Below are 25,422 nucleotides of genomic sequence, written 5' to 3'. Positions count from 1 at the left end.
TTTTATAATCTCTAAGAAGGGAGAGTAAGTTATATAGAGCTGATATCTCCATTGCAAAGATCTTTAACTTGAAAGTAAATATCTGACATAATAATTTCAGCGTTGTCGGTGAAATAAGCTATCTCATCTGTTTTCATTTTCCTGACCAGTTACTCACAATGAATTAACTATTTAATTAATTCATTTATTTATTTTGCTGGGGATGAACTCAGGGCCTCACAAATGCTAAGCACATCCTCAACCCCTGAGCTATACCCCAGCACCCATGAAATTGTAATACTACAGATAAACTATATACTTTGAGAGCTTGTTTGGAGGTTCTTACAGGGGAGTGCAGCTACCCCTATACCTTGATGGAAGAATGGCCCTCCTCTACTGGGGAAGCTCCTCTATCATGAAGCTTCGGGAGGGATGCATGTGGAATGGTGAGGGTGAAAGGAGACACCCCCCCCTAGCCATTCAGATCAGCTGAATCAACCCTGGTGATCAGTGGGGAGGCAGATGTTGCAGCCAGATCACCCTCACATTCTATACTGTACTCTTTGAAAGGCCACTAACCATTACAATATCTGACTTTTTTTGCCTTCAAGAACCAGTTTTTGCCCACATTGATAATGTATTCTATAAATGGCTAATGTTGTCTAATTCTTTTAAAATAATTATATATTCAGGAAATCAATGTTTTTAGGGGAAGGTGGGAGTCATTTACCCATGTTTGATAAATTAATGAATCAGTATAATTTTTTTGATCATGATGTAAAGAGGCCGATTTGGAGAAATCCTTCGACGGATTATATACTAGTCACGTAAAATAATTTTTAATCAATCAATCAATCAGTTTATTGCAGCACTGGGAATCCAGCCCAGAATCTCATGCACAGTAGGCCAGTGTTATACCACTGAGCCACATCCCAGCTCACTTTATTTATTTTTCAAACAAGGTCTTACTGTTGCCCAGGCTGGCCTCAAACTCTTGGACTCAAGCAATCCTCCTGGCTCAGCCTCCCTATAGCTGGGTCTATAGGTGTGTGTGTGACTAAACCTGGCATTGAATAATAATTTTAAAATTATATGTACTAATAAAAGGAGGTTACATCAATATTTTGTTTTAGTGTGTGTGTGTGTGTGTGTATGAGTAAAGAATGGGAAGTTATAAAGAAGAAAAATCATCCATATAATGCACCCCTTGAAATTGTTTTGTCTATTTTTTCTTTTCTATATAAGAAAAAATACATATAAAAAGTTTTCATATAAGTTACTTTAAGAAACTACCCCACTGTGAAAACAAAGGTATAGTTATGGCTGCTTTTGTACCTCTTAGGTTTGCCTAAACAGTAATATGCCACCACAGTATCATTTTCATTTAATCTTTCCTTAAGTTTATTTAAGAAATAAAGCAACATTTTTAAAATTATTAAATCCCTTAGAAATATAGGGCACTGATGTTATAAAACAAGGGTTGCTGACTAGTATTATGGATCTTGTTTCTACTGATTTCCTCCTAGGAGTGCTGCATGGCCATTCCTCTGTCCCACATTGTATTCATTGAGGAACAGGCAGCTGGAATTGGGAAGAGGTGAGGTCTACATGGTATATAGCCTTTATTCATAAAAAATTCTTCCTCTCCCACTGTTAGTCAGGAAGCCCCCAAAGAAGGTTATTTTCCCCACTTAGACCAATTCTTTATGTAAAAATTAAGTACTAAGGTTTGCTATGATATTCTTGGTTCATAATAAATAAATGTGGCCCTACTAGCATTGTGTGCATTTCCACAGAGACTTGGCTTTCACATCTGTGCCTGTCATTCAGTACTTGAAATCAGAAATGACGTATCTGAGAAAAATTACTGACTTTGGTACTATTTCTAGCTGATCATTAAATTTATTTTTCAGGTTCAAGTTGTTCAGGTATCAGAATTAAATAGAGCATCATAATAGCTATTTTGCAAAACAGAATATTTGAGCAGTAGGAGGAGGTGCATTTAACAATTAGGGCAATAGCATAATAATGGAACCTTCCCAGGCAGACTAGGAGATGTGGCCACTCTGGTGTGAAATATAGGTTCAGATGTTCTTATTTATTCAAGCATTCCCAAAATTTTGACTTTACATCTTAAGTGCATGTGATTCAGGATACTTATGAACAAATATTCTTGGCATGGGATAGTGTTTTCTATCTTGGTCCCTCTTTAGGCTTAGCATAATTAGACTTTTCGATAGATGTTAAAACAATGTTGAACTTCACTGGAAATGTAGTGTATGCCTTAAACAATAATGATATGGCTACTAAAGAAGATTATGTGACATTAAAGAAACAAACTAACATTTTGAAAAAAGTAAGCCATAGATTTTTAGAGTAGATTGTTTCTGTAATTTGTATTTCCTCCTTTGCATGTTTTTCAATCTTATTACATTATAGAAAGTAAAATCTTAGGGACATTCCAGATCATTTGATCTTTCCTCTGCTGTGTTCCAGGGTAATCTAAACTATGTAATAAAAATATTTAGAATACTTACGTTCAAATAGTGTCTTATTTTAAAAAATATCTCCATTGAGGAGGAATTCAGTTACATGCTATGTTAACTTTTCTCAGATATCCCCCTGTAGTTCCCAGTCCCTCTTCTCAAATGATTAGAAGATTACATTGATATAAACACATATATATTTCAGTTTTTTTTTTTTAAATCAGGGCCTTAGTTAGGCAAGTGCTCTACCATAGAGCTGTATACCAGCCCCTAACTTTAGCTCCTGAAATTGAGATTCTTTTTTCATTTCATAGGTTTTAAATTTGATGAAATGTGATAATAGAATGACTCAATAAAAAGATATGAAAAATTGATTTGGGTATTTTATGCACACTTTGGAATTTTTAAGCTTTATTTTGTATCATAATCTTACAGCTTTTATTGGGTTTCCTTTGACAGAATCTGATAACAGGGCCAAGGGTTTTGAATAAGAGTGTGAAATGCTCTTGCTCAGTCACTTTATCATGATTGTCATAGTTTTGTTGCTTTAGTTGATGGCTTATTCCATGTGGTCCAGTGATTCTGCTCACATAGTTTATTTGCTGGCCTCGCCTGTCTTTAAAGACATTCACCACAAAGGAAGAGGAAAAGAATCTCATGAGGCTGGCCCCAGTTCACTTACAAAGCTTTTGTTAGTCTGAGGAGGCCCAACTCATGTTATTTTAATTTTACGGTGATATTTAGGCAACCATATGGGCCACACAAAGAAATGTTAAATGGAGTAATAGGCACATCTAGAACATGATCCTAAAGGGCTCTTAGCTAGGTATCTAGGACATTTTGACTATGTGTTTTTTTAAGTTTTGTTCATCTTTATGGGTTGTATATTGAGAAGGTTGAAAATTGGGAGGAAAACAGACTTATAAAGCTGAACAAATATGATGGTATTTTTAAAAGCATAGAAAATAATGTTGTAATAACGATAATAGTAGTTTCTGTTTTACCATTGGATCTTTCTAGATCATGCTGCTCATTGAGTGGCATTTTCCAACAGATGACACTGTAAAATGTTAGTTTTGGATGGAGTTTTAATAAAATATCAGCTGGCCAGTTTTACAGATAAGTTTTCATATTTTGTTTTCAAATGAGTAAGGTAATGTGCTTTGGCAGAAATTATAGGCACCCTATGATGACCATGTGGATGGAAAACCTTAAGTCAAAACTACTCAAAAATTTGAAAATTTATTTTGAACTTATTTTTTCAAAACTATACTTTTCTTTAATCTGTACAGCTGTAACTTGAAACTTTTTGGTTTATAGTTTATAAGTTTTAAATAACTGCTTGTAATTTTTTAGTATCAAGGAAAAGTTTCATTGATAATGAATTACTAGGAACTTTAAAAGGATATCTTTCGGGATATTCTTTGTTTCCACATGAATTTAAGAGTGATTTGGAAATATATTAAAAGTTATGAAAATGGAATTAGTCTTTTTATTTTTAAAGGTAGTTAAATATGTTACATTTGCTCTTTCTTCAGTGCCAAAATAGTGGTTCATCTGCACCCAGCTCCTCCTACCAAAGAACCTGGCCCATTCCAGAGTAGTAAAAACTCCTATATCAAACTCTCCTTCAAAGAGCATGGCCAGATTGAGGTAAGCTTCCATATCAATAAAATTGGACTAGAAAAGTGTGTGGGTGTGTGTGTGTGTGGGGAGGGTGTGTGGTTTAATATAATGGAAGGCAATATAACAGGTTTCTCCCATATTTTTACAGTAAAATCTTTTTACATCTTAAGCCTTATCGACAGTAGAGAATATGAATTTAGGTTTTAATGGGATCAGAAAGCATGAAGGTGTGGTCACAGGAGGGAGCTGAGGCTGTAAATATGCTAAGTCATGCTACTTGGCTACTAGTAAAGTTTTCAGTGGTGTAGTTTGATTAAAGAGTATGGGGGCTGGGGGGTGTAGCTCAGTGGTGGAGTGATTAACTATTGTGTGCAAGACCATGGGCTTGATCTCCTATACCAGAAAGAATGAGGGCAGAAGAGAAAGGAAAGGGAAGGGAAAACAGTGTCTTGTGCAGGGAAATGTTAAACTGAGGTAATATCTGAAAGCTCACCAGCCTTAAAGCAGGCTCCACAAAAATCTAATCACTTAAGTACTTATGCTACAGTATAGAGTCTATATATTCTGATTAATGAATTACTGTACAGGTGTTTATTTGCAGGTATGTTTATCTCCTCATGAATATATATATTTTTTTCTTTTCAGCAGCACATACAGTAGTCACTAAGCAAATATAAGTGAGTGACTGAAGTCCAGTCTCACCATAGTTGAAAAATATATTCAATTTAGTGAGCATGTTTTGTCCCTAATTTTTGGCTTCACATTTTAACTAGACAAACTATTCTCTGTATCCTTCATGGAAAAAGTGTTGTGTATTTTTCCTGGCTCTGCGTTTCTTTCACTCTAGATTGAAAATAATCTATATATGCAGTATTGTTTAAAGTAAGTCTGATTTGTTTCATTGTCACTCATCTCTTTGTTGAAAGTAGTTCGCTTTATATAGAAGGTCAGTAACTTTTTTTTTTTTCCTTTGTGTTTTCTGAAGTTGAGCCAAGAAAAGAACTTCCTTTGATTTCCTTTGATGTCTCTGAGAATTCTAGGCTTGTTGTACAAGGCTGAACAACAGACTTTTATACTAATTTGTCCAAGGATGCCACAACTTTACTGACTCACTTAACGTATATGTCTGTACATAACAGTTTTACAGGCGTTTATCAGAGGAAATGACACAAAGAAGATGGGAGAACATGCCAGTGTCTCAGTCAATACAAACAAATAGAGGACCCCAGGTATTTTTAAAACTATATATTAATCCAGTATTTTCAACTCTGTTCTTGCATCTTCATTAAAATTGTCCAGCCCGGGCAACTTATCGAGATCCTGTCTCAAAACAAAAATTTTTAAAAAGGCTGGGAATGTAGCTCAATGGTAGAATGCTTACCTAGCATGTGCAAGGCCCTGGATCCAATCCTCAGGATTGAAAAAAAAAAAAAAATACTCTGTAACCATAGAACTTGCCAAAAACAAAATAGTGTTATTTGGGTAAAAAAATTAATTTTTATAGCATTTAGTCTAAATCACAAACTATGAACAGGCTCTCAAATGTATGAAGTAGTTTGTATAACTGTCAAGTATCAAAAAAATCAGCTATAATTTTTTATACATTTGAGACCCTTTTAAACATTTGACTTAGCTTGCCAAAAAACAAACATGAATAGGAAATTTAATTTTTATTTAAATACAGAATAAAATGGTCATTTTTTGTATATTTGCTTTTTCTTTACCGATTCAAAGACATTATGTACAGTCAGAAACAGAAAAATGTTTTGAAAGGAAGCTAGATGTAATTGTATGTTGTTTTTCTTTGGTTCTTTGTGGTCCTTTCCCGCCATTGAAAACACAATGTGGTTCACAAAAGATTTTGTTTCCTTCCCATTTAGTATGTTTTATGTTCTGTATTTTCTTTTTTTTTCCAGCCAGGAAGAGTAAGAGCTGTAGGAATTGTAGGTATTGAAAGGAAACTGGAAGAAAAAAGAAAAGAAACTGACAAAAATATTTCTGAGGTAACTCTTAATAAGTTCCAGTCAGTCATCTTTTTCAGCTATTTGTGTTTATTCTTTTGGATACAGCTGTGACTAATTCCATTTTGTAATATGAATAATATTTAAATTGCATGCAACTCTGCAGTTTCCTCTTTCCTGTAATGGGTTTACCTCAGGCTGGCATTAAGTTAACCTAAACACATTTTAAAAGCTTTTTCTAAAAATAAAAAAGAAACCCAATTTTGTTTTCTGTTAGAGAACATCATAGAATGTTATATGCAAATTTTAAAGATGTAATTGATTAGAGGATACTCCTAATGAGTTCAAGGTTCTCAGTATAATTATTTTGGAAGTTTGATTAACTTAGTTGAGAGAAAAATGCTGTTCTATGGCCACTGTTCCCGGCTAGCCACCACACAGTTTTATACTGATGACCAATTAAGATGAGATACTAGACAATAAGAATGCCTCCAACCAGCCTATCACTCATACTCAGAGATAATACTGTCTATATATATTATGATGCTTTAAAACCTCATCATAAAAGAGGAAATTCAAGTAAAGGGAAGAACTCTGGTTAAGAAAGCCAGTTATGATTAGATTCTGTAATTAATATATCTAAACACATCATGATCTTGTTAGTCAGCTTTGTGTTATACTAACAAGATACCTGAAGCAATCAATTTACAAGAAGAAAGGTTTATTTTGGCTTACAGTTTTGGAGATTTCAGTCCATGATTGGTTGCTCCATTGCATTAACCCAAAGCAAATAATTTTTGAATACCTATTCTGGGATTGCTAAATGAAAATATATATTATTGTTGAGGAATTAGAACATTTGATCTATTAAATGCCCATGGTATAGTTTTGCTGAATACTTATTTATGATAAAGTTTTGGGTGTTCTTTAGCCATGCAAATTGTATTTTTATTTCCTGCAAATGAGCAGGTAAATCCAACACTCATGTTCAGTCTTTGGCAAGATGAGAGGCGATACTGTGTTCTTTCATCTTAATTTTTTTGTTGTTGTTATATTAGTAGCTATTAGGGTTCAATATTTCTTAGTTCATGGATGATTACAAATGGTGGTATTCTGTTTATTTTTCATACCTGTTAGTTAGAATATTTTTTATTTAGAGAGCTACTTCTCTTCAACTGCAATTTGGTTTTCCACTGACATAGTTCATAAAGGAAAGGCAAGATAATTGTTTTTTTTCCTTTATTATCAACAGAATAAGTTAGTTCCTTATCATCCTTTGAAGCTGAGTAGATTTTTTTTTAAATGTCACCATGAATTTTAATGTATTGATGGGGTTCACTCAGTGGCAATTATTTATTCTGTTTGAAGCTGAGATCATTCTATCTTTGGCAAGTAGGAGCCTCTTCAGGTTGGCTCCTGAGTGCTTTTGACATGACCTGGTGGACTTTGGTAGTTTCCTTGATATATGATATAACAGAAGTTCCAGGGCCATCTTATACATTTCCTGCTGTAGATCTCAAATCAACATTTAACTGAGAAACTGTTTATTTTATTTTATTTTTAATGATAAATAATATTTGAAAATCACAATCTGTGTCCACAGCTATTGAGTTGATATTTATTTTTCAGCCTTTTCAATAGTCAGAGCTAAGATTTTGTTGTTTATGAAGAGCCTCATGAGATTGTACCAGTTCTTTCAATTCAAATTCAGGGCAACACTGCCAAATAATTACTAAAATAGCAAAAAATAATATTTTTGTATGTGTTCTCCCCATTCTTTTTCCATTAAAAATAGGGGTGCTCCATCCATATCATCTAAGCATTCAGCCCCTGCACACATCCTTCTCCCTCATCCCCCGCTCCCATTTAGTCTCACTTTCAGGAGAATATTTAATACCGACAGTCCTTATGACAACTACCACTGGTCATTTTGGTTATCCCAGATCATTTTCTAGTAGATTTTACAGGAGGTGTAATACCGACAGTCCTTATGACAACTACCACTGGTCATTTTGGTTATCCCAGATCATTTTCTAGTAGATTTTACAGGAGGTGCTCGTGGGCACAGAATTCCTTGTATCTGGTATGCCTGTGTTCCTTACACTTGACAGCCACTTTTGCTCAATTTAAAATCCTTGACCACGTTTTCTTTTCCTTTAGTGCCTTTAGTATATTCCTTTCACCTTTTTTGTCTGGCATAAGTGTTACTGTCAAAGAGTGAGGATGGGGCTGGGGTTGTGGCTTAGTGGGTAGAATGCTTGCCTAGCATGTGCAAGGCATTAGGTTCGATTCTCAGCACCACATATAAATAAATGAATAAAATAAAGATCCATTAACACCTTAAAAATTAAAAAAACGAAGAGTGAGGATAATTAATTTTTTTTCCTTTAAGAGTCATTTCTGTGTCGGGTTGTGGCTCAGTGGTAGAATGCTTGCCTCACATGTGTGAGGCACTGGGTTCAATTCTGAGTACTGCATATAAATAAATGAATAAAATAAAGGTCCATCAACAACTAAAAAAAATTTAAAAGGGAGTCATTTATTATTTTTCCTAAATAGACTAAATTTCCTAAAAGATTTATTTTTTCCTTATTATTAAACCCAATAATTAAATGTGACTGCTATTCTGGATTATTATTCTAAGGTATACAATGTGCTTTTTCAGTATGTAGTTTCAGAAACTTTTTTAATTTCAGGAAGTTTTTCTGTTTAATTTTAAAGATTGCCCGGATGTTTTTCCCTTCTGAAACTCTATTAGCTCTGTATTGCAATGTCACTGCCATTTTGAACTGTTTTTTATTATCTTTCAAATGCCTTTTATCTCTTTCTTTATTTTACTTTGATTTAGAAAATTTTCCTTTTTTAGACATGTCTCTTAAATTGTTATCTGTTGTTTTTATTCATTCTTGTGTGTTGTTTAGTGGTAGGCTTTATTTCAAAATGATTTTTCATGTTTAATCCTTTCCTGAACCTCTTCGTCTAATTTCTGATTTATTGTCCTTTCATAGCTCATATCAGCTTTTATTAATTTATTATAGACTAACACAATACCTTTCTTTTATTTATTTTTATGTGCTTCCCTTTTCTCTTTCCTGCCTAGTGCCAACATCATGCAGATCTTGTCACTCTTTATTACCTGCATGTTCCTCTGGGGGTTATGCCAATATTGTGGCATTTAGCTTTGTAGTATATATTGCCTGTGGGCTCTTGGTTTTGTTTGTTTGTTTTGTGATACTAGGGATTGAACCCACAGGTGCTCTACCACTGAGCTTTATCCCAGCTCTTTTTATTTTATTTTGAGACAGTCTTGCTAAGTTGCTGAGGCTGGCCTTGAACTTGCCATCTTTCTGCCTCAGCCTTCTATGTCAGTAGGATTATAGGCATGTGCCACTATGCCTGGTGGTCTCTGATTTTAAGATGTAGTTGCCTGTCTGCCTTTATGTTGGGATTTAGAGAGATTCACTAACTATGCTGCCCCAGCTTAAATCTCTTCAGAATCCTCTATTCCCATAAAATTCTGACGTTTAACATTTAACATTAGAAGAGTTTTTATTATTCAGAGAAAAAATGAGAGTAAGTGGCTAGATCTGGAGCAAGGGGGATGAGTGCCATGGTCTCCTGCCTCGTAGGCAAGGGCACAGTGCCACAGGGCCTCAGAGTATCACTGTTCTCTGGTACGATGCTCTTCTGTCAGACTCACTGTCATCTTCTGTGTTAATACGTAAGGAGATGGCATGGAACAGTGAACTACTTTGCATTATTAATATTCTTTTTTCTGCCATGCTCACTTGGTGTTATGCTCAAAATAAAGTTTTTTCTTTTTTTAAAATATTTGTTTTTTAGTTGTAGGTGGACACAAATACCTTTATTTTATTTTTTTATGTGGTGCTGAGGCTCAAACCCAGTGCCCCACACATGCTAGGCGAATGCTCTGCCACGGAGCTAAGTCCCAGCCCCTCAAGTTTTTCTTAATTTATGCATAAGTTATTCCAGTTCAGTCTAATTTTCATGGAGTCACAAGCTCAAAGGATTCTCCACAAGCATTGTGCCTTGTCATGCAGACCATAGGTTGGTTTAGCAGATTGTTCTTGCTCTCTGCTCTGCTGTCGGCACTGTGGTGGTGCTCCAGGCATGGGCCAAGGGCCAGACAAACAGCGATAGTGAGAGAGGCCTTGTGCAGAGAAAACAGGCTGCAGCAGGGACACCAGTTGACTTCTAATTTCCCTTGAGGTCAAGGAAGGCTTGTTAATAGCAGGAATATAGGGTTAAAGTCCTAAAAGACAAGGAAGTGCTAACAGTGAGCTGCAGGGAATAGAGGAATCCAGGTTGAGGGAATGGAATACTACTCAAAGGTGCAGAATCAAGGATATTGATACTGAAAATTCAAGAATATATGGAGTTACTGAAACTAATAACTAAGGTAATGACTAAAAGCCAATAAGAAGGAGCTATAAGTCAGCTTAAGAGGGTACCCATTGTTTTTAAATAGATACAGTTTTTCTCAAAATTGGAGCAGAAATTTGGTTATAGGTACAGTAGACGGAAAGAAAGTTTGGTAAACCGACAAAGTAATAGAATTGGGTATGTGCATTCATCTTGCTTTACTGTGTATTATAATGGCTTTATCATCCCTTGTTTTTAATAGTTGGTAATTCAAAATTTCAGAATAATAATAGAAATAGAAGTAAAAAAGCTTTTATTTATGTTTTATATTAAAATATTTTTTAAAAACTCTTATAAGAAACTAAAATATTTTTTATTGATCATTTATAAACAGTAGAGGCAATTGTATGTACTCCGTGTGGTCTCACCATTTTAGTATATTTTTTCTATGAAAATGTAATACAATAAAGTGATTTCAATTCAGATTTTTATGCTATTAGTTTCCTTTACACAAGTATAAGAAATTTATTAACATTTTATATACTTAAAAATCTAAGTGTGTAAAATGCCTGCTTTATTGTTGAAAACTCAGTTGGTGTGTGATTTGCCCCCATTTAAATGTTAGATTGACTTAGCTTCAGAGCTAGTGCCCAGAGCTTCCCACAGAAGGTTTCCTGCATTTGCTGGCTGTTGCTGATAAGAATTCAGTGTTTAAGCCTTTTGTTTATCTGAGGAAATTCCTGTTAGGTGTGTGCACATTACCCTTTGTTTTCAGTATTAACCTTGGTGCTGGCCATCAGAATCTTATACAACACTCTATTCTTTTAGCAAAATTCTTTTGCAGATGGAGGATACTTTTCTGCAGATGGGCATAAGCTGATCAGAGCCACTATTATATATATCCAGTCACTCTGTACCAATTTTTCAATTAATTACAAGTTGCTTGATTGCTTTTAAAAAAGATAACATCTGTACACGTCAATTAGATAAATTCTGCACTGGCAGGATATTTTCAGTAACTTGAAATAATTTATTGGAAACATGTTTGATGAAGTTTGAAGGGTATTTTTGCTGTAGTAAATGAAACAACTGGTAGATTTTATTCAGATACATTTGGTGGCTTTGGAATACTTTTTGTGATATCCACCATATCCAAAGCTACAAGTATAAACATTTAGTAATGGCAGGCTGAGGCTGCTTCAGTTAAATCATACCTATTATTGCAGCCAAAATACCTGAGCCCAAAAGGGTATTCATGTAGCTGTTCAATGCCATTTTCAACCAGGAAAGCTTTACAAGGCCCTTGATTCTTGACCTCCTATCAGGAAAACCAGTGACAGATTATCTGATTTGTGTCAAGTAATAGTAAATAATATTTTAGACTATAATTTATGTTTCCTTTTGTTTGTTTAATCAATAATTATATTATTTTTGAAAATCTGAAAAGTTTTTGTTGCACTTTATTTTGAAAAATGTATGGTTTCTTAGGTAGAGTGGATGTTATAAGATAAGGTAGATGTATTACTGATATAATTATTTTATTAACAATTGATATTTCTAAGGAAATTTCATAAATTTGTATTATAGGGAGGAAAATAGAGGATGCTTCATTCATTTTCATTCTTTAGATGGATTCCAGTAAAAATTACATTTCTCATTTCAGGCCTTTGAAGACCTCAGCAAGCTAATGATCAAGGTATATGTCATTTATACCTCCAAAATTCATACCAGCTATGCTGCAATTTTGAAAATATGTTTTGTTAGAAGATACTTTGGGGACATTGTTTCTTTTTAGTCTTTTCTTTTGACAGGCTAAGGAAATGGTGGAGTTATCAAAATCAATTGCTAATAAAATTAAAGAGAAGCAGGGTGACATCACAGAAGATGAGGTAAAGATGCCCTTTAAGGTCTTAGAAACCACATGGCACCAATAATACACCCATGTCTTTGTGGCTTTCCAGTTTGCTTGCTTGCAATCTCTCTTCCTCCCTTCCCTTTCCTTCCTTCCTTTCTCCTGAGGATTGAACCCAAAGTCATTTTACCACTGAGTTACAATCCTCAGATTCCCAGTTTACTTTTTAAAGTAACATTTCATTTCCTTTAGAACTTGAGGGTATGTGAAAGTGCTAAAGAAAAAGTGGACCATAAAAATTTTGTTAACTCTAGTAGGATTCAAGTTTGTTCCAATGCCTTTTCTTAAAGTATAGAAAACATAATGAAAGATGTAAGGAGTGGCTATTTCATACACCCCTAAATTTGATGTCTGTTTCATTAAATTTATCTACAATCTGGTAACACCTATTTTCCCCCAATTTTCACTTGTATCATTTGGTTGATATTAAATATATTGTCATTATATAAATTCTCTCTCACACCAAACTTGTGATATAAACAGGATGAGAGATAAACATAGAAGGAAGGAGAATGATTCAGATTTCTGCAAGGAACTACTAGAAATCCACTGCCTTTTAGTTCATGGCATAGAAACATAGTGCAGAAATAGGTATATAGAGAAAATTGAGCAGAATTGAATTTCTGATGGAAGGATTTCAAATGTTGGGGTGGAGAAAAGAGTTCTACATTGTCTTCTCATGCATTTTCTCCTCTCATTATAGACCATCAGGTTTAAATCCTACTTGCTAAGCATGGGAATAGCTAACCCAGTTACCAGAGAAACCTACGGCTCAGGAACACAGTACCACATGCAGCTGGCCAAACAGCTGGTTGGAATATTGCAGGTGCCTTTAGAGGTAAAACCAAACCTAAGTATACTTTAAAAACTATGTTAAGGGGGATAGTAGGGGATAGGAAAGGTAGCAGAATACAACAGTCACTAATATGCCATTATGTAAAAATGTGAGTGTGTAACCGATGTGATTCTGCAATTTGTATTTGGGGTAAAAATGGGAGTTTATAACCCAATTGAGTCAAATGTATGAAAGATGATATATCATGAGCTTTGTAATGTTTTGAACAACCAATAAAAAAAAAAAACTATGTTAAATTATTTCCATGATATCACAAAGCTTAACAAGAGCCTAACTCCTTTCATGATGTGGTTACTATCAATCAACATACTATTTTTTTTCAGGAATATTAAATTAGTCTAGTGTACTTATTAATGAGTCTTTATAATACTCTAAATTGCTTTCAATTTGCATTTCAGATATCTATAACTATAAATCTATTTAATATGCTTTTCTAATTTAAAAATGTATTAATTTTTCTATAGATGTTTCTGTTTATCTAGTCCATAATGTATATTATACTATTAATAATTCTGTAATGCAGATTCATCTAGTGTAACAATATTCAGGTGACCAAAACTTTATTAAGGCCCGTGTATCAAGAAGTATTTCAAACATATGCCAAAATCAGTAATATAATGAATCCCCTATGTGCCCATCACCCAGCTTCATCTGTAAACCAACTTCCAAAGTTATTTAAAGCAGATCCTAATATCACATCATTTTATCTGTAAATATTTCAGTAACTGTAATGATAGACATCTTTAAATGTAACTAAAATCCCATTTCACACCTATTGATCCTTAATATCAAATATCTAGTTAGTGTTTACATTTTCTCTTATAGTTTGTTTTTTCAAATCAGAATACATTATAATTAATTGATTTGTCTCTCAAGTTTTGGTTCATTCTCTTTAAGTCCATGGGTTTTTCATTGCCCTCTCTCTCTCCCTGCCTTCCACTCCTAAAATGTATTCTTTGAAAAATTGGTAGTTTAGTCCAGAATGTCTCATAGCTTGGCTGACTGTGTAGTTTTAATAAGGCTTCCATTTTACATATTCCCTATTAACTGTTATAAATAGAGCTTTTTTTTTCTGGAAAGAATATTTCATAGAGGGTGCTATATACTTCAGGAGGCACAGGTTGACTTTTTGTCATGTCAGCAGCCACTGACAGTCATTATTTGGTCTGTCATTTCATTAGGGGCTGCAAAATGACAGTATTCTTATTTAATACTATGTTTCCTATTTATTTCTTTATTTCACTTAATAATCATTGCCACTGCACCAGTATATATTCATGAGTATTCTGTGCATCCTAATCTTATACTAAAAACAGTTTAGTAATAACTTATTTTAAAGTAACACTGGCACAAAGTTTTTTAAAAAATAGCTTCACATAGTGATCACATTACAGATTTTTTGCAAAAATATTTGACATGAAATCTTCAAGGATTATGAAGTGACATGATAGGGATAGGTGGAATGACTTTACACATGTAAATGTACTTACATGTGCCTCTCCTTTCAAGTAAGTAAATGCTAAAACAGTAATAACAACATTAAAGTCCAAATACTGAAGGTGAAATGCCTCTTGATACCTGAATAGGCTCTCCTGTGTATAAGTCTAGTTTTTTAAAACTTCTTAAGAATTTTTCCTGATTTGTAATTTCACTCCAATTCATGATTTCTGCTAAGAAATGCTAACTGGTGCTAATTGTAATACTTTTTTTTTTTAAAATCTCATCTTAATAGGAACGAGGCGGAATAATGTCACTCACAGAGGTGTACTGTTTAGTAAACCGGGCTCGAGGAATGGAAGTAAGTACAGAATATTTAGATACTCTCTTAGCCAAATATAGACTTTCTTGATATAATACAAATTCCCCTAGAGTGAATACAATTTGAGGAAGGGTTGTGAATATCTAAGCTATTTTGAGAAATAGTGTAGTATGGTGAAAATAATACTATGCTGGGATCTAGGAGTAGATTTTGTATCTGGGTTTGCCAGTGATTGCTGAGTGACCTTGAGTAGCTTCACAACTTCTCTGGGATCCAACTTACCCTTAAGGATAAGGGTTTGGAGTGAATGATATGTTTCATCTCTAATATTCTGCATTTTTGTTGTGAAGAATGAGGTTGTGCAGGAACCTCTTTCTCTGCAATAGTTAATTTGTTCCTAAGTTACAGTTAGATAGGAGGAAACAACTCTGGGGTACTATTCGCATATTAACTATAGACATAAGTATGGTCTGTTTAAAGAACCTAGCAGAAAGGATTTTGAAAGTTTTCTCCACAGAGAATTAATAAATATCTGAGGAGATAAACATGTTTAACTTGATTTAAACATTATGCAGTGCATACACATACCAAAAATTACATGGTATCACATAAGGATATGCAATTTTGGGGGGTTTGTTATGTCATTTAAAAAAATTAATTAATTAAAAATAAATAAATAAATAAAAGTGTGGGGGGGAAACAGTTAGATACAGATTGCTCCTTAGAGAGTGCAGAGGGAAAGCCACCTTCCTCCTCTGTCTGCCCTGTCACACCCACACATCCTTGGCCTCCAAGGTCCTGTCCAAGTTCCCTTTGTGTCCCAGCAGCCAAACACAATCACCTCTATGCAGATGATTCTCACACATGTCTTTGCAGCCCTCACCCCAGCCCAGAGCTAAGCCTCCGTTGCGTGTGTGAGCAGTCATCATAAGTGGCCTCAGCAAGTGCTCACTACCTGCCAAGGCCCTCTGTATGTGTTGCCTCATTTATCCTCCCACTCACTCGGTGAGGTAGCTCCTTTACTGTCCCCATCCTAGGGATAATTTAGGGATGAGGAAATTGAGGCTTACATTAAATAACTTGGCCAAGGCCACACCTGGAGACAGTGGTTTGTCAGGGATTTGCAGCCAGGCCTCAGGGGGCTGCCTCTGGAGCCATACTGTATGATTCAGAGCTGTGCTTGTCACTGCAACGGTTGTGATCTGTTAAAGCTGCACTAGCCAAAACGGTGCCACTAGCCAGCTACAGGTGATGATTGTGAGCCTGTAACATACTAGAGTTAAAAGAGTAGTACAAAATAAAGAAATGTTAAATGTCAGCATCTCAAAAAAAGGTTTTTTTCAATGCTGGGGATTGAACTCAGGACCTTGGGCACTCCTAAGCTATATTCCCAGCTACTATACCATTTCTTTTTTTTTTTTTTCTTTACTTTTCATGTTGCTACTACAATTTTAAAGTTATATATACTATTTCTTTTGGAAGGCACTGCTTTAATGAATTGAAGCATTTGGCTCATTTGTTAGTTCCTTTTGCTTTGTAATGATTAAACCACATAATTTTCTTGATAAATGCTAATTTTTAAATTTCCTATTATGTTTTAGTATCATTACAATTATATAGCATTACACTTATTGACTTGCAGTGTAAACTGGATTTCTTTTCCCCATTAGTTGCTCTCACCAGAAGATTTAGTGAATGCATGCAAGATGCTAGAAGCACTGAAATTACCTCTCAGGTAAAGGAACTTTCACAGAAGTTTGCCATCTGTAACCATGATTCTGCCCAGGAAAGAACCAAAAGCTCAACCAAGTTTACCATGCTGCAAAATGTTGTCCTCTTGAACTTATATGTGACTAGAGTTCACCTGGCACCACAAGCATCTTCTGTCATCCTGGTTTTCATCCTATCATACTGGGTGTGTCCTAATGGGATTCCTAGATTCTTGTTGATTTGAGGGAAGAAGATAAGACTGTGAGCTCCTCCTAGGAACTCTGGATAACCAGCTCTTTCCTTTAGATGGTTTGTGTTTGACATTCTGGAAATTCAGAAGTTCAGGTGTTCAGCTGTGGAGTTAAAAGAAAGGTAGTCAGACATATTTTATTTAGCATGTAGATTCTAGTAATAATGTAGTAATCTTATTACCTGTTAATTCAGGAGCACTTTAGTTCTGTCATAGTTACTTGTGGTCATTCATTATATTTTAAATGTTGTGTGATTATCGTTGTCCTCATTCCTGGGCATAAAAGAAAATAAAAAGTGTGTGCTTCTTCTTACTAGTTGAATATCCCAGATGATTCTTGACTCTGTTCTCACATATCTGGTTTTCAGACTCCGGGTTTTTGACAGTGGTGTCATGGTAATTGAGCTTCAGTCCCACAAGGAAGAGGAAATGGTAGCCGCGGCCCTGGAGACAGTATGTGAAACCAGTTTCCTCCATTGATTAAAACTCACCATGAAGACCCAAATGCTTACTGATCTGAGAACAAGATTTTCTTTTGAATTTAACTTTATTAAAAAATTAACATTCACACTCAATGATTTATTATACACAATGAATACATAGTAATCAAAGTCATTCATTAAAAGCTTTTGGAAGCTTATTGGCCCTCTTAAAATCTTGGAAGTAAGGAAAGTTAGAATTAGTGAAGTTCTGGCTTTTCTACTGAAGTTCTAACTTTCTTAATTAGAATGTTACACAAAATTAAACTTTATTTAAGTTAACACCTACATAAACAGCATTATAAAACATTAGAATTTGTTTTGTGAAATAAGTGCTTCAACAAATTTGAAGAGCGAATACAGTTTAGATGGATTTTAACTGGCCAAACTGCCAAAATTACCCATTAGTATACCTGAAATGCTATTGTTGTTAAGCCTTTAAGATGAACCTGTGTAATTTAATAATTCATAATTATTGTATGTTTCAGTTCAAGCTATATGAAAACCCCAAGACTATAGATATTCTGCCACACATTTTAAACTAAACCTATATATATGGATCCTTTACTAAAGCATATAGTACTAACTTGACTAAAATTTGTTATGTGCTCCTTTCAGAATATCCAGTAACTCTTTCTAGGCTTTAGTATAGTGTTTGGCTCTGTTATGTTATAAGGGCTTCATGTTGCTATTTTAGCTTCTGCTCTATTTGTTCTGGGTCCATAACTTTTATATATTTAAGCACTTATTAAGATTTAATTTTAAGTGAACATTCTTTGGATTTTATTAGAAAAATCAGAACATTATTTCCTGTATATACAGTTATATATTCTGCCTAAGGTTAGTACAGAGGCAGAATATATAACTGTACTAAACTAATAACTAATAACTAATAACTTTTTTTTAGAGGTGTACTAAACTAATAACTTTTTTTTTTTTTTAATCTGTTCTGTGGTTTTGATAGGTTTCAGAAAAAGGATCCCTAACATCAGAAGAGTTTGCCAAGCTCGTGGGAATGTCTGTCCTCCTGGCCAAAGAAAGGTAAGTTAGGCCTTTGCCATTCTTTATAGTTTGTGTTTGTGTTTCTGAATGGACAGGTAATTAAAGTTTTCTTCTTTTTATTCCTAGGTTACTGCTTGCAGAGAAGATGGGTCATCTTTGCCGAGATGACTCAGTGGAAGGCTTGCGGTTTTACCCAAATTTATTTATGACACAGAGCTAAGGGTTTTGTATTTGAAATACTTTTTGTCTATACTTTTATCTGGTAGATTGTGTGACACTGAGCTAAGAGATAAACCCCGATAAACTGAAGATTTATTAGAATTTCACAGAATGATATAAAACTCTTTTAATCTCTCTCTAAATATTATGGTTCTGAAAACTTATTTAGGAATCATAAAGGAAAATACAGAAAAATGAATGCCAATATGAATTTAAAATCATGCTATAGTTGTGCAAAATCCTCCGAGTTTAACTTGAAATACAGTAGATTTTGATTCCCAAAAGTAACCATTTAGTGAAGAAGGGAATTTAAGTCCTTGAAGGGGGAAAAAGATAAGTTGCATGTTTGGATAGGTTAGATTATTAATTTGGTATGACTAAAATTCACTGAATTATGAATGTTTTCCTCTGTGTCTGATGCACCCATTTTGGGGGGTTTTCTTGAAGGAAGTCATAGCTACAGTGCAGTTTAAGAACCTGACAACATTGGAACAAAATATCAAACTTTACTATGCCCCATGAGGCTCTTCCTAAGGGCTTTTTAAAGCAGTCATAGGCATGTCTTCGACAGACCAAATGAAACACCTTTAAAAAAGAAGAGGGCTGGGAGTGAGGCTCTGGAAGAGCTCTTGCCTAGCATGTATGAGGCCCTGGCTCATAGCTCTAGCACAGAAAAAAAAAAAAGAAGAAGAAAATCTTATTTGACTTACATTTATATTCTAAATAGGTTTTGTTGTTTGTTTTTTAAGTGATGATTTCATGGCTGGCATTTAAAGAATGCAACTGTTTCATTTTGCTTAAAAAATGCTGTGGATTTTGAAACTGAATTAAAGAGCTGTATAGACATGCCCAGAGTTACGATTACAAATTTGGGAGGTAGATGGCTTAGGAATTCCCTAGAATTGTTCTGCAGGTGGAAGGGCAATGGGAACCTTTAGCTAATTTCACAGGAACCTTAGTGCTCTATTACCTGGAAGCCAAGGATGGGAAGAGAAAGTGGAAAAGTGGAAAAGTAATATGCCTCCTTCTCCCTTCCTTAAGGAATCTTAACACTGAACTTAAAAAAAAAAAAATCTTTCTATCATATTTCAGAAATATGTATTTCTTCTTTGCCCTACACATTATAAGTTGTGTGAAGAAACTATCTTGGTAAAAGGTGTTAATACTAAGACAACAGTAACTGGCCAATGTTGCCTGTAGAGTGCTTGACTTTTAAAGTAGACTGGCTGACTTCATATGTTACTGCTCTACAGTGTACAGTGTATCAGCATTACCTCCAACTCAGGGACCCCTACGGGACAGGAGACCCCTTTCTGAGACTGAGTTGGACACAGAAGAGTAGCGTTGTTTTTAGCCAATTCTCCAGGGGGGATAGTGTATGAGTGGGGAAAACCCTTGGCACCAAGAGGAGGGATGCCCAGGTGCACACTCCAGGACTTTCCTACTAGGTGAGGTAGAGGCTACTGCAAATACCCTCTTGGGAGGTGCCGAGGTCCTCAGCCACAGGTAAGGTGATTCCCTACCTCTAATCCCTTCCTGAAAAGTGTCTGTTGCTGCTTGGTGTTTTCCAGTGTCATGGGAATGCTGTGGCCAAGGCATCCTGCTTTAGTCTTTGTTTTCCAAACCTGTCACTGACTCTTCATTGTGGTGACAGATCCCCTAATTACCTCATTGCTCAGCCTCAGGTTTATTTTGGAAGTAATAGTGTCTGGCCACCCAAGTCTTTTAGGGGGTTAGTTGGACCATAATGTAAACTTGTTTGTACATCTCCCCTCTGGGTTGCACTCACTCTGTCACATGGCTCTGGCAGACTTGTGTGTACATACATAAGCACACACACACAAATCACAGTATCTTTTCTGGCTAGGGATCTTAAAAATTAACAGAGATAAATAATAATCTGTTTCACATGTTGGAGTAGTTGCAGATAAGGTTGTTGGAGCTTCTGGATCTAGTTCTAATAGTTGGGATTCATTACAGCAAGCTGACATAATTCAACATACTATTTACTTTAATGTGACAACAGATGAAAAAAATGAAACAATATGAGTTGTTGAGAGTGATCTAAAGAAAAATGAGATGAATATGCTTTTCAGATGTCACATTAACTAAAGAATAAGTACAATTGATTTTATTACTTTATTTTAAAAATGGGCATTTTTCACTTTTTCCAGACCTTCATTTGTATTTTTATTTTTTGCCAAATGAGGTGTTATTTTTGTCTTTTATTGTTAGAGGTTATGTTTAGATACAACCAATCAGGCCCTAAGTGCAAAAATGTTCTGCCTTGGTGCTTATCACTGGTATAATTATTTTTGTTCTCCTAACTTTGCTCATAGGAGCATGAATCTCTTTGTAGCTTTATGGTAATGGAGTATTTCTAGCACTCAATAAATATCACTTCCTGTCAAGAAAAATTTTTTTACATTGTATAAGTGAAGGTTGTTTTCAGGGTTAAATGACTGATATTAATGTATATATAGTAAAATGATTGCAAAATATTAAAATGATTTTCTTATGTTGGTGTTCTTTTATAAATACTTTGTGAAAATGATAAACTTTTAGTCATACCAAGCCAGTATGTTAAGAATTTTTCTTTTAGATTTTATAATTAAGCATTGCTTATAAATATTTATGACTTCAAGTGCTTACTATTTTAGTTTTCTTTAAACATGAGAAATGAGTCACGAACTGTTTTGTTTTTTTTCCTCCTCTTAATGCTGGATGTGAATCCCATCGTGTGTAGACCCTGTATGTTTGTGTGAATGTGTAGCTCTAGTTCCCTGTCACCAGACTAAGCTGATCAGAATGTCGATTCATCATTTCATCACTCTCAAACTCATATATTTAAAATGGTTCTCTTTTGCCCACCAATCTCAGCATCTTCAATGGAGTCACAGCTTAAAGGTGGTTAGGTTTTACAGATTTCGCCTAAGGACAAAATAGAGCATGCTCAACATGATCCTTGAAAATCTCTTAAATTGCCAATAAAGTTCTCTTTATAATCTTATAGTTTGAATCCCTGTGGAGTGATATGTAGGTGTGAATATGTCATGCATATAGTAAGTACAATATATAATAAAAACTGCATACCAACAATAGACTTTTATAGCATTAATAAATACACCATTTTAGGGCTAGAAGTATGACTCAGTAATACAGCACCTGCATGGCATGTGTGAGACCCTGGGTTCCATCCTCAGCATCACAGGAAAAAAAAAATTACACTATTTAAATGTGTGTCTTTTTGCCAATACAAATGGTTGGATTTATGTAAATTTATTGCTGATCCCATACCTTATGATAGATCTAGAGTGTAAGCTCCACAAGGGCAGAGATTTTTGTCTGGCTTGTTCGTAAATATATCCCCAGAGCCTAGAACAGGGCCTGGCACACAGTAAGCATTCAATAAATATTTACTGAATGAATTAGCCTTGATGTATATACCTATTTATAATTTGCCTCCACTTTATCCTACTTTAGCTCCCATTCAATTCAATCTAAAAGAATCTTTTTTTAAAAAAAAATACATACAGGTTTTCTGTGAGGAACTTTATGAAGCATTAGGCAAAGGGGTAGGATAATACAAATAATATACTGCCCTGCCTTGAAGAAGATGGTGGGATTGTTGGAGAAATGGAAACAACTTTTCACTGAAGGTGGAGTGAAGTGCCATGGATAGGGCACAAGTACCATACTGTGGAGGACTGAGGGAGCCTTCAGTTTTTTTGTTTTTTTGAGAAGAGAGAGATAATTTTTTAATATTTATTAAAGTTTTCAATGGACACAACATCTTTAATTTATTTTATGTGGTGCTGAGGATCAAATCCAGCACCCTGTGCATGCCAGGCGAGTGCGTTACTGCTTGAGCCACATCCCCAGCCCAGAACCTTCAGTTTTGATGGAGTGCTCTGGGAGGCTTTCTGGGAGAAGGAGAACCTGGTAAACTAGGCCCACAAAGACTGAGAGGTTGCCAGTAAGTGGAAGGCACTGGGTCAAGGGAACAGCACGAGGTGTGCCTATTCCCATTCCTGGACATGTCTCCTTTGTTTGCCCAGATTTCCTTTCTTTAAGTTCAAAGACTGTCATATAGCTTTTTTTTTTTTTTTTTTTTTTTTTGAGTCCTCACTCTCCTAAGCTAGTGATGTTACAAGTAAATTCTGAATGGGTGGGCTGGGGTGTGACTCATTGGTAATGTGCTTACCAAGCATACATGAGGCCCCTACGTTCAATCCTCAGTACCTAAAACAAAACAAAAAGTATTGAGTGAATTTCAGATAATAGTACTGTGTCTTAAGTTGACTAACAAACCTAAATCTATGTTCTTTATCCCTTTTCCCACAAGGCTTCTCAACCAGACCCATTATGGGTTAGCCTGAGATTTGCTCTTATTTAAATTTTAAGACATGGGCCATATCCATGATGTGGGAGAGACTCCTAAAAAGTCAGGTTACACACATGTAAGATCTTGTTTTTATAAGCTGTTATTAGAGTGTGAAAATTGGATCATTCATGTTCTTCCTTGTGTCCTGATATGAAATCATGAGTCAGTTATGGCTTTCATCTCAGAGCACTAACTTGGGAAATAAAACATCTCTCCGTTTGTGTACAGGGAGTTACTGAGTCCAGATTTTGTAGTCTGCATAGATCATTAGATTAGTTGCTAGTCTAAAATAATTCAATGTGTGTGTCTTGAGAGTCAGTTTTAGTTCAGTATGATTTAGTTCACCAGTGTTTTTTAAAGGCCTTCTTCAGTCTTCACTTTTATTTCAAAAAAGATTAAACTAAATCTTAACTAATAAAGACTGTAATACACTTTGGCAAGGAATTCTAAGTCAAAAATGATCAAACATCTCAATGAAACTGTTATTTTAAAAATGACCAAACATATCTATAAAGGCTTGTTTCTGGATTTAGGTCCTCCCACTCTCAAATAGTGGCTTTTTGTGGGAAGAGTGTCTTTTGAAAGATTACCATAGAGCAAGTTATCAGGCATTCCTGCCTAAGAATCTCTTTTGTAGTCTCCAGTTTACTTATTCTTGGAAGTTACATTTAACTATTATTATTATTTAAAATGTCCAGGAATAGCTGTGTTTTGGCTTTAGCTGTCTTTGCTAAGTGTTTAAGATGAAGCAAGTCAAAATGACTTTTGTTTCTATCTATTGTTAACAGTCAGCTGTGTTTCCATGGGAGTCCTGGGGCCTACAGCAGCTTCTCAGTTCCGCTAGTGCCATTTGCGCTAGGATGGATCCAGGCCTTGCTTGACCATGTGGCTTCCTTTGGAAGCATCAGGGATGTCTCCCTTCTCTGATGACCCTCCTCTTCATAGCAAATGCACTGATTGGCTTTCTGTCCTCCTGTGGTCTCATTGGCATATTCCTGTGCTGTGGCATTTATTGCTGCATCAATCTGGTTCCAGTACTAATGAATTCTTGTTTCTCTTATAGACCACTCATCTACTCAAAGGGCCCTCCAGCCTATTACTTCTCAATCGAACTTCTATCATGGACCACTCGATAGACCCGATTTTTAAAGGGGACTCCAAACTGCTTGCCCAACATTGTCCCTTTCAGCCTGAAGAAGCCAGAATGATCTTAGCCCCCTTTCCTTACAGCAGTAAGGAGTTCCCAAAATTGGGGGGGGGGGGGGATGAAGCCAGATTTAAAATTAGGTAATCAGTGTAGTTAGGTAAATCGGGTCTAATATCGAGTGAAATCTAAATGGAGGCCATGTTGAGAATGAATTCCCAGAAAAGTTGAACTTTCCTGGAATGCTAATGAAGTCCAGGAAAAAGCCCTAGGCCCAAAGTCCATCCCCAAGAACTGTTAATGAACAGCCCCAGCAGATTTAAAGACAGCCCATCCCAAAGAAGTGTTAATGAAGTCCTTCCATCCCAGGTTACTTCTTGGCCACCTGTGTCACCAAAAACTATAAAATGGAGAGACAACCGCACTTCCACGGATTCCATCTCTTGGGTCCCCTTCTTCCACCAGGAGGCGTCTTTTCTGCTGTCCTTTAATAAACTTCTAATTTTCCACTCTGACCTTGCCTCCCCATGCTTCTCTGGTGTTATTCTTCAACATTGGGGAAGCAAGGACTCCTCAACAGCGGCAACAATAGCATAAGTGAATAACTGTGCTGCCTTTTAGAAGATGATGAATTAAAGGATATGCAAATGACATGTTTTAAAACGTTTTAAAATTTTAGGTGATATTTACAAACAGTGAGATGCACATGTTAAGTCCCATAGGCTGTGACAAATGAGTAGTAAATCCACCTAACACCCTAACCAATAGAACAATGTATCACACTCCCACCCCAAAGATTCCCTGGTGTTTCCTTCTAATCGCTGGTTCTCCAGGGGCTGTGCTCTGCTATCTATTACCATACAAAATTAATGTTTAAATAATATGTTCTGCATAAAAGAAAACAAATGGTAAACCTCAGTGTACATTATTAATAACGGATGCTGATGTGGAACTCTATCCTCTTCAATTCTTTTACAAAGACAAATTTAACACTCATCTTTTTTTTTTTTAATGCTTAGTTATTTTTAATTTAATTAAAAACCAAGACTGGCTCCAGGAGAAGAAAAAGCAATGTGCAATTTATCTGAACTTTTCCTTTGAAATTCTTCAATGACATTTGGGAAAACAAGTTTACAGCCCACACTTTATGCCACTTCAATGGCTTTTCTTTAGGTCTGACTCAGGTAAAGAAGTGATCGTATTTTAAGTGCCTGGAGACGGCTTACCCTTGAAACACTAGGTCCCGGCTGGGGGCTGGGGGTGCAGGGTATG

General features: G+C 35.4%; 1 protein-coding gene across 1 annotated transcript in view; it reads left to right on the top strand.

Moving 5' to 3' along the window:
• Vps36 (vacuolar protein sorting 36 homolog) overlaps positions 1 to 21,999 on the top strand; it is a 31,072-nt gene extending 9,073 nt beyond the window's left edge. The window contains exons 3-14 of the mRNA XM_077795162.1: positions 1,506 to 1,576; positions 4,004 to 4,118; positions 5,231 to 5,320; positions 6,008 to 6,094; positions 12,099 to 12,131; positions 12,247 to 12,324; positions 13,051 to 13,185; positions 14,936 to 15,001; positions 16,633 to 16,697; positions 17,291 to 17,375; positions 18,366 to 18,442; positions 18,530 to 21,999. Coding sequence (XP_077651288.1) covers positions 1,506 to 1,576; positions 4,004 to 4,118; positions 5,231 to 5,320; positions 6,008 to 6,094; positions 12,099 to 12,131; positions 12,247 to 12,324; positions 13,051 to 13,185; positions 14,936 to 15,001; positions 16,633 to 16,697; positions 17,291 to 17,375; positions 18,366 to 18,442; positions 18,530 to 18,623 — 996 coding nt within the window. The 3' untranslated portion in view covers positions 18,624 to 21,999. The remainder of the gene's footprint in view (positions 1 to 1,505; positions 1,577 to 4,003; positions 4,119 to 5,230; positions 5,321 to 6,007; positions 6,095 to 12,098; positions 12,132 to 12,246; positions 12,325 to 13,050; positions 13,186 to 14,935; positions 15,002 to 16,632; positions 16,698 to 17,290; positions 17,376 to 18,365; positions 18,443 to 18,529) is intronic.
• The last annotated feature ends 3,423 nt before the right edge of the window (positions 22,000 to 25,422 follow it).

This window comes from Urocitellus parryii, chromosome 2 (genome assembly GCF_045843805.1).
Source record: "Urocitellus parryii isolate mUroPar1 chromosome 2, mUroPar1.hap1, whole genome shotgun sequence".
NCBI classification, from domain to species: Eukaryota; Metazoa; Chordata; class Mammalia; order Rodentia; family Sciuridae; genus Urocitellus; species Urocitellus parryii.
This window is presented reverse-complemented; position numbering and strand designations above follow the sequence as displayed.